Source organism: Pseudophryne corroboree, chromosome 2 (assembly GCF_028390025.1).
Source record: "Pseudophryne corroboree isolate aPseCor3 chromosome 2, aPseCor3.hap2, whole genome shotgun sequence".
NCBI classification, from domain to species: Eukaryota; Metazoa; Chordata; class Amphibia; order Anura; family Myobatrachidae; genus Pseudophryne; species Pseudophryne corroboree.
Window position 1 is genome coordinate 342,005,413 of NC_086445.1, and position 16,949 is coordinate 342,022,361.

General features: G+C 42.4%; 1 protein-coding gene across 1 annotated transcript in view; it reads right to left on the minus strand.

The window, feature by feature from the left end:
• Positions 1 to 16,949, minus strand: part of UGGT2 (UDP-glucose glycoprotein glucosyltransferase 2) — an 813,961-nt gene that overhangs the window by 133,768 nt on the left and 663,244 nt on the right. Inside the window, exon 32 of the mRNA XM_063953033.1 lies at positions 11,310 to 11,408. Coding sequence (XP_063809103.1) covers positions 11,310 to 11,408 — 99 coding nt within the window. The remainder of the gene's footprint in view (positions 1 to 11,309; positions 11,409 to 16,949) is intronic.

Here is a 16,949-nt window from a genome sequence, read left to right on the forward strand (position 1 = left end):
GGTGCGTTATCACCTTCCACTTATCACTGCTTTATCACTTCACCAGGCTTAATATATCTGCCCCAATAATTGCATACTCTTGGTAGTGACACCAGTATAATCATAGAAAGGGAAGGCCACAAAAAGTGATTTGAGGAAGGATAATTAGCTTTGTGACCCAATGGGAAAAAAAAAAAAAAATAAAGCAGAAACAGTGCTTACAAAAAGATTTCTACCCGTATAATCACTAAAATCACTCCATTTACAAAAACCTTCTGAAAATATTTACCAAAAACTCTTGGCTGCTAAATGTGAACGTACAGGTGAAACTCAGAAAGTTAGAATCTTGTGCAAAAGTTCATTTATTTCAGTAATTCAACTTAAAAGGTGAAACTAATATATTCGATAGACTCATTACATGCAAAGTGAGATATTTCAAGGCTTTATTTGCTAGAATTTTGATGAGTGTGGCTTACAGTTTAAGAAAACCCCAAATCCAAAATCTCTGAAAATTAGATTACTAAATAAAATCAATAAAAAAAGGCTTTTAAATACAGAACTATCGGCCTTCTGAAAAGTATAATCATGCATATGTACTCAGTACTTGGTTCGGGCCGCTTCTGCATGAATTACTGCCTCAATGCGGCGTGGTATGGATTCTATCAGCCTGTGGCACTGCTGAGGTCTTATGGAAGACCAGGATGCTTCAACAGCGGCCTACAGCTATTCTGCATTGTTCGGTCTCATGTATCTCATCTTGCAACTCTTGCAGCAAATCGAAAGGGCTGAGGGATTGGGGGACATCCTAGTGATTGGGGATTTTAACTATCTTGATATTAACTAGAGTAACGATTCATGGGTTAAAGCCAGGGGCAACAGGTTCTTAAATATGTTAAAAGATCACTACTTGTCTCAATTAGTCGAGGACCCAACTAGGGGTAAAACTATTCTAGATCTAGTAATTACTAATAATGAGGACATCATATCGAATACTAAAGTTGGGGAGACTTTGGGTAACAGTGATCACTATATGATCATATTCGACATAAGTTTCAGGAAACATAGCTATAAGGGTTCAACAAAAACATTTAACTTTAGGAAGGCTAGCTTCAGTAAGCTGAGATGTGCATTAAACAACATTGTCGGAAGTTTGATTTCATGATAATAACACTTCGGAAAATAGGATTTTAATTACCTACCGGTAAATCCTTTCTCGTAGTCCGTAGAGGATGCTGGGGTCCACATTAGTACCATGGGGGTATAGATGGGTCCACTAGGAGCCATTGGCACTTTAAGAGTTTGAGAGTGTGGGCTGGCTCCTCCCTCTATGCCCCTCCTACTAGACTCAGTCTAGAAACTGTGCCCGAGGAGACGGACATCTTCGAGAGAAGGATTTAACACAGATAGTGGCGAGATTCACACCAGCTCACACATACAAGGCACATCAAGCTAACTAGTTTGAAAACTCAGCAACCGCTGAAACATTACTTACCCAGTAATAATGCAGTACGTAACTAACAACAAAGTTGTACTGAACTAGATAATAACTGCAGGAAAACGAAGCGCTGGGCGGGCGCCCAGCATCCTCTACGGACTACGAGAAAAGGATTTACCTATTTTCTCTTACGTCCTAGAGGATGCCGGGGTCCACATTAGTACCATGGGGATGTACCAAAGCTCCCAGAACGGGAGGGAGAGCGCGGAGGCTCCTGCAAAACTGATTGACTGAACTTCAGGTCATCAGAGGTCAAAGTATCAAACTTGTAGAACTTCTCAAACGTGTTCGACCAAGGACAATTTTCTGCTCGGCAAAGTTGTAATGCCGAGACACCCCGGGCAGCCGCCCAGGAAGAACCCACCTTATGAGTAGAGTGGGCCCTAACAGACGTAGGACACGGCAATCCTGCCATAGCATATGCATGCTGGATAGTAAACCTGATACAGCGAGAGATCATCTGCTTAGAAGCAGGACACCCGACTGGAGGAACTGCAACACCATGTTAAAATCCCAAGGCGCCGTAGGCGGTACAAAGGGAGGTTGGATGTGCGGAACTCCCTTCAAAAAAGTCTGAACCTCCGGGAGGTCAGCCAACTGTTTCTGAAAGAAAATGGATAGGTCCGAAATCAGGACCTTTATGGATCCTAACCTCAGGCCCACATCCACAACTGTTTGCAGGAATAGGAGAAAACGTCCCAGTTGAAACTCCACCACAGGAAACTTCTTGGACTCACACCAAGATACATATTTTTTCCAAATACGATGGTAATGTTTAGACGTTACTCCTTTCCTAGACTGTATCCGGGTAGGAATAACCTTGTTTGGAATGCCCTTCCGAGCTAGTATCATAGTGTCCCTTTTAGTATCTTCATGCTTCTGTATTTTATGAAAATGTACTTCATTATTTTCTGTACTATATTATGCAATGTATCTGTTAAGCGCCTTGAGTCCTATTGGAGAAAGAGCGCTATATAAATAAAATTATTATTATTATTATTATTATCATGCATTCAACCTCCATGCCATCAAACGTAGCCGTGGTAAGTCTTGATAGGCGAACGGTCCCTGCTGCAGCAGGTCCTCTCGAAGAGGAAGAACCCTCGGCTCTTCTCGTAGTAGATCCAGAAGGTCCGTGTACCAAGCCTTTCTAGGCCAGCCTGGAGCAATGAGGATCACTTGAACCCTTGTTCTCCTTATGAGCTTTAAGATTCTTGGAATGATTGGGAGTGGTGGAAACACGTACACTGACTGGAACACCCACGCAGACACCAGGGCGTCCACTGCCACTGCCTGTGGGTCCCTCGACCTGGAACAAGAACGCCGAAGCTTCTTGTTGAAACGAGAGGTCATCATGTCTAAGGGCTGTTATACCCTTGAACACCTCCGGATGGAGACCCCACTCCCCTGGATGGAGATCCTGTCTGCTGAGGAAGTCTGCTTCCCAGTAGTCCACTCCCAGAATGAAGATTGCTGACAGCACCCATGCGTGTTTTACTGCCAAGAGGATGATTCTTGTCACCTCTGACATTGCAACTCTGCACTTCGTTCCACCCTGACGGTTTATGTAAGCCACTGTTGTTACATTGTCCGACTGCACTTGAATCGCCCGAGTCTCAGAAGATGGGCCATCTGAAGAAGACCTTCTATATGGCTCTTCGTTCCAGAATTGACCACCTTCCTTGGAAGGTCTCCCCTTGAGTGACTGCGCCCCAGCCCCGGAGGCTTGCATTCATGGTTAGAAGGATCCAGTCCTGAATCCCGAACCTGCGGCCTTCCAAAAGGTGAGGTAATTGGAGCCACCAGAGGAGTGAAACCTGGCCTTTGGCAACAGACGAATTCAGATCTCATGTGCAGATGAGATCCTGACCACTTGGCCAGGAGATCTAGCAGGAAGAGCCTAGCTGGAAAATTTCCATACCGGAGGGCTTCGTAAGAGACCACCATCTTCCCCAGAAGGCAATTGCCGTGAAGAACCGACACCCGGGCAGTCTTCAGGACATCCCAGACCGATGTTTGCATCACCAACGCTGTTTCTCGTGGAAGAAACACCCTCAACACTTCCGTGTCGAGGATCAATCCCAGAAAAGACAACCTTCCTGGATGGATCCCAATGTGATTTTGGAAGGTTCAGAATCCAATCGTGGACTCTAAGCAGATTGGTCGTGAAACCCTGGACTGCAACAGCTTCTCCTTGAATGATGCATTTATCTGCAGAACGTCCAGATATGGAACCATGATCACCCCTTGTGTGCGGAGGAGAACCATCATCTTTGCCATTACCTTGGTGAATACCCTCGGTGCCGTGGAGAGGCCGAATGGCAGGTCCTGGAACTGGAAATGACAGTTCAACAGAGCGAATCGGAGAACTGCTTGACGCGGCGGCCAAAACGGAACGTGGGGATACCAGGAATACCCTTTCTCCTGATATTAATGCCCTTAGAGACTCCATTTTGAACTTGCACTCCCTCAGAAAATGTTTTTTTTAGGTTTAGAATGGGTCTGACCAAACCATCCGGTTTCGGATTATGAAAAGGTACGAATAGAAACCTTTGTTTTGCATATGAGGTGGTACTGGCACAAGAACCTGTGCCTCCCCCAACGTCTGGACGGCATCTTGCCGGACAGTCCTGTCTGCCAGCAGAGCTGGCAGGCCTGAATTGAAAATTGGTGAGAAAAAATGAAATACCAGACTGTATCCCTGGGACACAGTATCTTGCACCCAGGGATCCAGGCCGGATGACACCCATACATGACTGAAACGTCTGAGCTGCGCTCCCACCGGCCCCACCACCGGGGCGTACAGTCCACCGTCATGCAGAGGACTTTAGTGCACCTGAAACAGGCTTCTGTTCCCGGGAACCTGCAGCAGCAGGTTTTCTGGACTTGGGCCTACCTCCCTGAAAGGAGGCGCTGGATGGCCTGGCTTCTCTGGTCTGGCAGCCCCACAGGGCTGTGATGCAGTTGAAGATAAGGGTTTCTTCGGAGCAGGCGTAGCGGAGGGAAGAAAAGGTGACTTACCCGCTCTAGCCGTGGAGATCCACGCATCTAGCGCTTCCCCAAAGAGAGCCTGACCTGTGTAGGGTAGGGTCTCCACACTTCACCTGTATTCTGCGTCGGCAGACCACCGACGTAGCCACCGTCCACGACGAGCTGAGACAGGCATGGCAGAAATTCCTGCAGACATGGAACCCAGGTCTTTCATGGACTCAGCCAGAAAACCTGCCGAACCCTGAATGTTACGCAAAAACAATTTAACATCATTTTTGTCCATTTTATTCAAATCCTCAAGTAACGTGCCTAACCACTTTACTATGGACTTGGCAATGCATGTACTGGCAATAGTGGGACTTGACATCACCCCTGAAGCCGTGCACACTGATCTGAGTGTATTATCCCTTATGGTCAGCCGGCTGCAATACCGGTCGGGTTACCCACTCAGTCCCATCCTCCACAGGAAAAGGAAAAGCCACCTGGATCCTCTTAGGGATCTGGAATTTTTCGCAGGATTAACCTGTGCTTTCTCAAACATAGCATCTAAAGCCTTTGACGCAGAGAAGGTTAGCGGGGTTCCCTTATCAGTGAAGGAAGACTCCTCAACCTGCTCAGGTGTTGTATCAGAAATATTCAACACATCTCTAATGGCTTCTATCATTAACTGCACTTGTGTAAGAGATGCAGTCCCCCCAAACATCCATCCGCAGTGTCAGAAACGGTGCCCGTGTCAACCTGCCTAATCTGTGCAAGAACACGTGTTTGGGAACATACAGAGGAGTGCCCTGAGGCGACAGAACTGGGACAGACTGCCATAGAGTCCTGTAAAGCCTGAGGTGCAAATTCAGGACGTGCAGCTCTATTAGAAGTCTAAGAAATCACAGATTCGCTAGAGGAAAAACACTCAGGTTCCCTTGCTGGCATCTGTGTTAAACCAGTGCTATCCTGATTACATGGAATGGGATCATCCTGAGAGGACATATCCTCTGCAGCATATGACACAGAGACCCTGGACATTGCTTAATGGAGACCACAGACACTCCACACACACACACAGGGGAGGGCAGGCAGAGTCTCCCCCCCCCCCCCCCCCTCCCCCCAAGAATGGCAACAGAGATTGGAGCCAACCCACACACAGCGCTTTTAACACAAAGGGAGATCCCTTACCAGCACTGTCTGTGCTCCTATTAGGTTGCACAGCCGTTTTGCAGCCTCCCCCCCTTCTACAACCCTTTGGTACCGTGAGAGATAGCTGGAGTTGTTGTGGAGGGACTTGCTTCTTTCCTGGATAGCGCTGTGCAGGCAGGAAGATGGCGCTGAATGCTGCTGGGTCCGCACTGAGAAGCTCCACCCCCATAATGGCGGTGTCTTCTCGCTCTTCATAAGATTATACTGGCCTAAGGTTTGATGCTGGCTGAGATCCTGGGACCCCAACAGGCTGTATGACCAGTGTAGGGTGTAGGCGCTGGCTCAGTGCACCCCTCACAGCGCCGCACTATGTACCGCTGAGCCTCCTGGAGTGCAGGTTTTTTTTTAATATAATCAGTTTTTATTAAGGGTTTTAAAAGACATAAACAAAGAAAGGAAAACACCTATGCAGTTACAAATACAGAAACACCAACACAAATAAAACTGATAAACACAAATCAAATTGTACAGATGTCAAAAGGAGAGGTAGCAACCCTGCAAAAGCGAATGGACGCGTCAGAGGTAATATATACCAAGTATGTAGGCAGATAGAGTTTAACATCCGAGGAGTAGGGTATACTCCAAGGAAATATCACAGGGAAATCTAGCTATATCTGCGAGAGAACTGTGTTGCACAGCAGCAGTTAAAGGTGTTCTCATACATAAGGAACATGAAAACTAATAGAGGAAAAGAATAGGAGCGACGGAAGGCAACAAGGTAGAAGTAAAGAGAAGTAGGAAGTAAGAAAGGGAGAGAGAAAGAAAAAAGGGGGGTAAGAGAAGTGGGAGGTACCACTTAGCAAGTTATGGGAGACAGAGAAATAAGGATTTTAGTTACTATCCAAAGGAGTGGCTAAGTAGGCCCGGGAAGTCTTGTATTCCAGCCAAGGGGACTATGTGGAATCAAATTCACGAGATTTGCCTATCGATGAGAGGAACAGATCCTCCATTCTCATGAAATAATCTAGTTTAGTGAACCATCCACGACTCGTAGGAGGGAGGTGGGACCTCCACATGGACGGGATCACAGCACGTGCTGCGTTGCTTAAATGTCACAAAAGGGAATGTTTGTGTTGGGACATTGGAATTGTGGAGTGATTAATAAGCCAGAATGCTGGATCATGCGGGATTTGAGTCTTAAGGATGAACTGAGAGATATGTATAACCTCTCGTCAGAAGGGTTGGATCAGTGGACAAGTCCACCAAATATGTAGAAGGGTGCCAGATGGGGAGGAGCAACTCCAACAGAGGGCTGATGAGGAGGGATACATAGCATGGAGAAGAGATGGGTGCCTGTACCACCTTGTCACAACCTTATATTGAGTCTCTCTGACCTGGACACAGACAGAGCTCGTGTGGGTTTTTAAGAATTTTTTTCCCCCAGTCTCTAAGCGACAGGGAAATGCCCAGGTCCCTCGCCCACGCCACAGCAAAGGATGGAGCATCGATAGGTTGGGAATGGCAAACAATCTTGTAAAGTGTGGAAATAGTGTGGGTCGGGTCAAGTACAGCAACACAGAGTTTCTCAAAGAGGGTCCTCCTGGAGTGCAGTTAATACTGCGCTCCTACCCTGATGCCACCATCTTCACACCGGCCCCCCACTTGTTAGGGGGGTCGGTGACTCACTCGCCACAATTTTCAGCTCTGCAAGGGGGTGGTGGCATGCTGCTGGGGTGAGCGATCCCCTGCGGCAGGGAACGATCTATCCCCTCTGGAGCACAGTGTCCAGTCAGCAGGGACAGTGGCTCAGACCGCGCAGGGCGAACACTGCTCCCCCCTCAGTCCCTCGCTGCAGGGAGGCTGTTGCCAGCAGCCTCCCTGTAAAATAATAAACTCTAAAAATAAACTTTACCAAGGAAACTCTGGAGAGCTCCCCTAGCTGTGACCGGCTCCTCCGGGCACATTTTCTAAACTGAGTCTGGTAGGAGGGGCATAGATTGAGGACCCAGCCCCCACTCTTAAAGTGCCAATGGGTCCTAGTGGACCCGTCTATACCCCAAGGTACCATTGTGGGCCCCAGCATCCTCTAGGACGTAAGAGAAATGTGGGATGCGTTAAAAGGGTTGCTAGATAGCAATATTCACACATTTATTCCCATGGGCAGTAAGCGCAGGAGTACCAAACTCAAACCGATGTGGCTTATCAATAAGGTCAAGGCCGAAATCGATAAAAAGAAGTGTGCTTGCAAAGCATTTAAATCTAATGGAAAGGAGGATTCATTCTAGTACTAAAAGGAATGCAATAAAAGATCAAAAATGCAATAAGAGCAGCTAAAATTTAAAACGAAAAGCAAATTGTTATAGAGAGTGAAACCAATCCTAATTTTTTTTAAATACATAAACAGTAAAAGGTTAAAAAAGGAGAACATAGGTCCAATAAAGGATGAATTTGGAGTATTGGTAAATGATGATGAATCAAAAGCAGAAATACTGAACAAATTTTTTTCATCAGTGTTCACCAGAGAAGAACTGACAGTGGGAGTAGTGCATAGCGATAGTGACAGTAAGGATTTGTGGTTAGAAACTTGTTTAAGTGAAGAAGTAGTCAGGGAGAGATTATGCAAAATAAAGATTAATAAATCACCTGGCCCGGACGGACTTCATCTGGTAGTGCCATTATTTAAAAAGGGATCCAAAAATCATCCGGGTAACTGTAGGCCGGTTAGTTTGACATCTATAGTGGGGAAAATATTGGAAGGAATTCTAAGGGATAGCATACAGGAGTATATGCAGACCACTAAGATTATTAGCAAGAACCAGCATGGGTTTGTGAAGGACAGATCATGTCAAACTAACTTAGTTAACTTCTACGAGGAAGTGAGCGTCAATCTTGACCAAGGAAAAGCAGTGGATGTGGTCTACTTAGATTTTGCAAAAGCCTTCGATACAATGCCTCACAGGAGACTAATTATCAAATTAAAGGAGCTTGGCCTAGGAAAATCTGTTTGTACATGGATAAGTAACTGGCTGGACAACAGGGTACAAGCGAGTAGTGGTCAATGGGAAGTCCTCAAGCTGGACACCAGTAGTCAGCGGAATACCACAGGGGTCCGTACTCGGGCCACTACTGTTCAACATATTTATCAATTATCTAGAAATCGGCCTTTAAAGCACAGTGTCAATCTTTGCAGATGATACTAAACTGTGTAGGGTAATTAATTCAGAAATAGATGTGGAGTCTCTGCAGAATGACTTATCTAAATTTTAAATCTGGGCGTGTAAATGGAGAATGAGGTTCAATATAGAATAACGCAAGGTTATGCATTTCGGGACTAAAAACAAACTTGCATCCTACATATTAAACGGGGAAAGTCTAGGTGTAACAGTTTTGGAAAAAGATTTGGGGGTACTCATTGATAATAAGCTTAATAACCGTGTACAATGTCAAAGCACAGTAAAGAAGCCAAGTAAGGTGTTAGCGTGCATAAAACGGGGAATTGAGACAAGGGATGACGATGTAATTCTGCTGCTGTACAAATCATTGGTACGTCCGCAACTGGAATTGTGTGTTCAATTTTGGGCACTACTGTATAAAAAGGATATCGGTGAACTCGAAAGGGTTCAAAGGCGAGCTACTAAATTTATTAAAGGGCTAGAGGGACTGGATTACGAGGAAAGGTTTACTAGGTTGAACATGTATACACTGGAAAAGAGGCGTCTAAGAGAGAGGAGCACTACAAAGAGTTATCAGAGGAATTATTTATTAAAAGAACTCCGTTTAGGACACGTGGGCACTCGCTGAGGCTGGAGGAGAGAAAATTCTGTATGCAACGGAGGAAAGGGTTCTTCACTGTTAGGACAATAAGGATTTGGAATTCCTTGCCAGGGAAGGTGGTAATGGTGGACTCTGTAAACGCATTTAAAAGGGGATTGGATGAATTTCTGATTGAAAAGGATATCCAAGGTTACAACATTTAAAATATTGATGTTGTTAATCCGGGTGTAACATGATTTGTAGTTGTCAGCTAGTCATAAAGCATTCTTCAGCAGGTACAGTAAAATCAACTCAACGTAATACAAAATACAGGTTGAAAGCGATGGGCATTTTGCCTCTTTTCAACCTCAATTACTATGTTACTATGTAAACAGAAGCGAATCCTGTCCCCCACTACATAACTGACCCTAAGGATGACATGCAAACACTATTTAATTAATGTAATATTGTTTTCCAAATGTATCAATAAAATCATTTTGGCCTAGGGGTGCCGTGAAAAAAATTCTAATATTCTAGGGTGCTGTGATTCAAATAAGTTTGGGAACCATTGAGCAATATATTGTAGTAAGATAAAAATGTAAGCTGACAATATATGTTAAATATTATGGTTTCTTTTATTTAATAATTTTTTATTGCTAAAATATACAAAAATCATAACTGATGCACATTTAATGTTATTAATTTAGCATATTTTAAATAAAGCTAATTTGATCTATGTAATGGAAAACTTGGAATTAAAATACTTATTTTTCTTAAATACAGAATCAGCTTTATTAGCCAGGTGTACTCACGCACACCAGCAATTTTTTTGTGGTACAGTGCATCGCCAAGCCACTGTAAATATAACTATATTTCCCCAAAAACCTGTATTCCAATGTTCTTAATGTTTGGATGTAATTCTGTAAATGATATAAATTGATATTTACATATTTAAAATACTGACACATAATACTGACAACCTTTTACAAAAATACTTGAAGGGTTACAACTGCGTTATCCCATGAGCCAGTAAGAAAGGACAATCATTTGTCTAATGATCGGTAATGTCCCTGGAACACATGGTGACCTGAAAATTTAACTTCCGATTTCCGAATACTGAATTCTGAGTTTGGGGTACTGCTAAATGCAGCGTGGACTACCATAACTGCTCAGATAAAAAGGGCAAGGAATTTGGAAGGATCTTTGATGCAAGTTAGATATTAATTTATTTGTCATTAAATTCTTTAAAGCTACAGATGTGTCCTCTTACATCTTTGCTCCGTCCGCTACAAGTCACGTAACATATAACGTGAGTGCCGTGTGACTTAGTAGCACCAAGCGTCTTTTTTTTTTTGCGAAAAATTAGTCTTAGACACAATGTAATGTAATAGGACGCACAAGCAGCTTCTACTGATTAAAATTATATGCATCATGCCTATATTCTGTATGTGACTGCGACTATAGTTGCATACAAAATGCTATGTTACAGTGTTTTCATAGAACACAGTTTTTTTCGCGGAAAAAAAATGCAAAAAAAAAATACTCGGGGCTACAGAGTCCCGCCACAGCATGGCGCAACTTCAAGGGCTGTTTAGCGTGACTATAGCAAGGATGTAAGAGGACACATCGGTAGCTCCTGGTCCATTTTTTCCCTCTGTTATGATGATAGTGCTACTCATCCAAATCATCTCGGTTTGTTGACAATGATTTCATCCATAGGTTGTCATCTGACACAAAATAAACAACTAAACAATTCATTTTGAATAATGCATATATTACATAATGAAGGTGTAGTTTTCTCTACTGGAAATGAAGGTTTGCTAAAAACAAACAAACAAACCACAAAATAAAAATGCTCATGAAGTATACTCATGCTGCTAACATTGAAATAATGAAATGTATTCAAGAGAGTCATGTGTTGCATGAATTATTCATCTAGCGTCTTCTAGTTTATCCTTACCTGAGAAAGCGCTCATACAGATGCCCTGATGCAACAGTGAAGACATTTAGTACGTCAGATTTCTTTTCCTGTGCTTCTGTATTCACTGCACCTGTAAAGCTTTACAAGAAACAAATACGGTATGTTACTTTACTGGGTAAGGACGCACCAAGATAAAAAACACTTTTAATGTGTTTGAAAATGAAAAAGGGTTAAGATTAAAAGTGACTTTTATGTGTGATATTTTCTAACAGACCCATCGATGCTGGGAGTTTTCGCTTATCAAGTCAGATTTGACACAATGGAAATTGCTTTAGGACAGAGAGCCACATACTGTCTCTAGGTTAATTTATTTAAGACAACGATTAAAAGTAAACCTCCTTATTCTCACTGATAAGACCATTTATTGCTCAAATTCTTTTATAACGAGTTTATATACATTCAAAACTGTAAGATATTATACAAAATAATGGTCTATGTGCAGGATAAGGAACATGTTTATTTAGTTTAACAAGCTGCAATAAGCAGACTACAGCACACCACATTTTCATACCCACTATACCGTTCACATTTTCCACATGCCAATCAGCCGCATTGCGCACTTCTACAAATAGAGGTGTTCTTTCTATACAATGCATTAAAGTTTAATCTTTCTGTTTTAAAATGCATTGGATCTCCTGTTTTTAGATATTTACTTGTATAGAATATCAAATTCCTACATTCTTAATAAATCCTTGGCAACATTTTGACAGAATTTTCAATGAAAAAACCCTATACCGTATATGTACAAGCTCCTTTTGTAATAGCAAAGTGTTTATATACACTTACTTACTATTTAACAGTCTAAAAGGATTTCTGTGGGGCAAGTTTGTCAGTATTACCAGGACTTATTTGTACATATGAGGTGGTCTTGAGAATTATTATGTTTTGGATTTGCAGTCCCTGACTTGCAAGGGCATTTACAGGTTCAAACAATAAAATTACCAATGGAAATGTCCTTATTTTTTTAGAACTCAACAAATGAGTATAAATCCTCTTTTAGTGTAGTGAAAGCAAATTACATTTCCTAATCTTATTCTCTCTAGTATATAAAGTAATATTTATCGAATAAGATTTAAAATACAAAAAATGATGATACAACCCAGGGCAGTAAAATGATGGGGACGCTAGAAGGCTTGCCTAGACAGTTATACACTTGATGTGCTTTTACTCAGCAGCAAGTGTTGAAGACTTAATGTGGTCGCCAAAGTAGTTAATTGCTGAATTAATAGCTATAGACAAAAAGGATTCAATCAATATCAATTGGATTATTCATTCCAGAAACAATACATTAACGTTCATGTACAAAAAACAGAAGGCACTAAACACAAAACTACAGCTTGCAAACACTAGCCATTTTGTGATGTGGCATACAGTAAATTCGGGACAATGCCCTCGGTGTGCCATTGCAACAGTGCTTGATCGCCAACAATGGCACACCAACTCATCCCCAATTTGCTACCAAATTAAAATATGTGATCGTGGCTACTGTTCGTGTGGCATCGCCAGTAACTGAATTGACCCCCAAAAATTTGCAGCTTCATCTTTTTAAGGCATTACAGGAAACTATTTATGACCCTTTTGAACAATTTGCCCATATCAATTTAAAATGAGTTATGTTCTTTGTATATGCAGCAAGAGTCTCTTACATTAATTAATAGCATTGTGCACAAGCTAATCAGACCATCTGGCCAATTAGCTCACAATCACATGAACCCTATACTTATAAATTATGTAAAATAAATCTGATAATTGTTGTCTATTACAACACACGATGAATAATATATACACTTTTCTCCTGTAATTCCTACAGCAAGATGTGGCAGTATTGCAAAAGCAATCAATGCATTTTAATGGTTTTGTTCTTTTCCTATGCCGACAAATACAAGAGCTCATTGCAAAAAGCTGTTTCAGATTCAAACAGGAAAAATGTTTAGTTAAACTTAATTAGATTATATATTTTCATTTAAATGTTACCAATATTATAATGGAAGCTAGTGAATTTACTATTTGGAACCACTGCTTTTGCCTGCAGAATAACAGGATGGATGGCTTCCATATATAGCATTTTATCCATAATGCATTGTAAACAGTATTTTGGGGCCAAATAACACTATGTAAGAAAACACAAATCTCTGAGCCGCAGAGACAAACCATAGGCAGCAGAAAGAGTCTTTAGAGTAAAACTAATTAATCATAGTGCAGCTCACCCAAATACCTAAGAGCACTTGCACAAATGCACATTTAATCCAAACACAGCTTAAAAACTGTCTACACTCAGTAAGGGAACAATCATTTCACATTAATATTGTATAGATCTCCCAATGATTATAAGAAGTACACACGTACTGCTGTGAAGGACTACAAGAAAAGTTAAGCAATTTGCTGTGATGTCACCAAGGTGCAGTAGCCTCTAGCTGCCTGCACGTTATCCATTGTGCATCTACCTCTCACATACACCTCACTGTACAAATATAGAACAGTCAGGAGCAAAGCTAGTGAGGAGCAAGCAGTGCAGGTAACCCGGGTGACAAGAGAGAGTAAGATAGAGAGCGAGCAAGCGAGTGAGTGAGTGAGTGTGTATGTGTGGGTTGGACTCCGGTCCTGTTTGATTAGACTATGTGGCAAGCCACTGTGAGAGGAGCTTCAGGCAGTGAGTGAGGGGCAGATGTATTAAACCTGGAGAAGTGATAAAGCAGTGGTAAAGATGTGATAAGTGGAAGGTGAGAGCGCATCAGCCAATCATTACGGGTTTGAAAACTGAGAGTTAGGAGCTGATTGGCTGGTGCGTTATCACCTTCCACTTATCACTTCTTTATCACTTCTCCAGGATTAATACATCTGCCCCTGAGTGAGTGAGTGGAAGAATTACTGATACCTATAGTATTTGCCTAATTCTAAACATCTTAATGTGTGAGAATTTGGGTAAAGCAAGAAAAGTAAAACTGAGATAAGGATACCATTATCCCTAACATAACTTCTATTGTTACCAAATTCATATACTGATTTTATATGCAGATTACACCAACATTTTTATCAAGGTATAACAAAAGAAGCTTCTATACTAACCCTAATCATCAATGATATAAAACAGTCTTTCAGAACCGACAACGGATCACATAAAGTTAAGAAAGGTGCTAACACAAGAAAACATAAATGTGATTTCTGCTTTCTTTGCCTTCCTTTAATTATACACTGATAACAAGACAACAAGTGAACTGAAATGTTGGCATAAACACAAAAAACTGCTGAAATCAGCATGGTGTGCTGTTTCTTTATTCAATTACATTGCTTGGGGCTGTAGCAGCTATGGCGTACCATGCACCTGCATAAATACATTAGAGGAGGACTGACTTAATTCTGTTACGTTTGGATAAACTATTGCTCGCCTCCAGCAGACAAAGGGACAAGTGAGTGACTACTGGAGGAGAAGGGAACTGGGGATCTAGTGGCTGCAGTATACAGCACATTAAAGTGATACAGTGCTGGACAGTAAGAAAGCAATATAACAATACTGCAAGTTACTTTGATTTTATTACAATGCTGCCAATTATTGGTTGTGTACTATGATGTTGGACAGTACTGAGATATTATAATTATGTATATTAAGATAAATTCAGGAAACTCAGAATGTCAGAGAGGACAACATCTGCACGTCGTAACTGGTCTGGGATCTGTGAAATCTTGCTGAATCAACTGCATAAATAAATGTATTTGTCTATGTGTTACAGTTAGTATGGCCAATTTAGTCTATTCCAAGACTAGCTAGAAGGATAACGCGATTATAGAGTTAGAATTCTGTAAACTTTTCAGTAAGTGCCAGGGTTAAAAAAAAAAAAGAGTTATGGTAGATTTACCATGGTTAACTCTGTTTCTTCGAGGTCTACGGATCCACAGGATTGACATGGGGTGTAGGTGTGGATAAGGATCGGTTAAGCTTTTGAGCTCCCAGAATGCTCCGGTCCAACATCCCCTATAACCCTGCCTCCTGGCCAAGGGAAGTCAGTTTTGTCAGCAAGCCCAAGGCAGGAGTAGAATTAAGTGAGAAGGAAGACCTGTACATAAGAGAAAAACAACACTTCCATACCAGAAGGAAGGAGTTAGTGAAAGATCTCAAATTAGGTGCGTCAGGGTGGGTGGCCTGTGGACCTCGAAGAAATAGAGTTAACCATGGTAAGTCTACCATAACTTTTGTTTTCTTATTCAGGGTCCACAGTTGATCCACATGATTGACATGGGGATGTCCCAAAGCAGAATTTAAGCGAGGAAAAGCTCCAGATTTGACAAGAGAATCCGACGCCCAAAAGCATCCTGAGGGGCAAAGGTATCAAAGGCATAATGTCTTAGAAACGTATTGATAGATGACCACATGGCTGCCTTACAGAGTTGTTCAGCTGAGGCACAACGGCGGGCTGCCCATGAGGGACCGACTGAGCAGGTAGAATGGGCAGAGACATTATCCGGGATAGGTACATCAGCTCGAGAGTAGGCTTCTGAGATCATGATCCGAAGCCATCTCGCCAGAGCATCTGTTCTTCTGATGTCAGTGGTACGATCCATGTAGATCCTTAGTGCAAGAACTACGTCCAATGATGCATCTCCCACAGTGAGGTCTGGCAATTAGAAGTCTGGAACTACAATTTTTTCATTAAGGTGAAATTTAGAAACCACCTTAGGAAGATAATCAGATCTGGTTCTAAGAACTGCTCTGTCTGGATAAAAGAGACAGAAATGGGAAGGGGGAGGGCGACAGGAAAGAGACCCTAAATCTGATACTCTTCTAGCTGAAGCTATTGCCAGTAGAAATAGAGTTTTAGCTGTGCATTGGTTCAAATGGGGGAGCTTGAAGACCCTTGAGAACTAGTCCTGGGTCCAAGGAGCTGTTAAAGGTACAAAAGGTGGCTGGATGTGAAGCACTCCCTGAAAGAAAGTGCGAACATCCTGTATTAGTGTTGCAATTTTCCTCTGGATGGATAATGTCGAAACCTGTACCTTAAAAGCTTAAAAGCTTGAAGACCCTTGAGAATTAGCCCTGGGTCCCAAGGAGCTGTTAAAAGGTACAAAAGGTGGCTGGATGTGAAGCACTCCCTGAAAGAAAGTGCGAACATCCTGTATTAGTGTTGCAATTTTCCCTCTGGATGGATAATGTCGAAACCTGTACCTTAAGGAAGGTTAGGCTGAGACCTCGGTCAATTCCGGCTTGAAGGAATGCCAAGATTCTGGAAACTCTAAAGGATTGAGGCTCATAAGTTCTGGCAGCACACCACTGGAAATATGCATGCCAGATCCGGTAATAGATGCAGGCTGAGGATGGGTTCCTTGCCTGAAGCACTGTCTGAATTACCACTTGCAAAAATCCTTTTGACTTTAGGACGGATGACTCAAAAGCCACGCCTTCAAAGACAGCCGATCCAGGCGTGAGTAGAGTCAGGGACCTTGAATCAACAGATCTGGTCGTTCAGGAAGTAGCAATGGTTTGTCCACTGATCAATATCACGGCACCGCCTTCCTGTTTGATTTTGCGAATCACCATGAGCAACAGGGAGATTGGCAGGAAGAAATTTGCCAGACGAAATTTCCATCTTACTGACAGAACGTCCACGAAGACTGCTTCGGGATCTC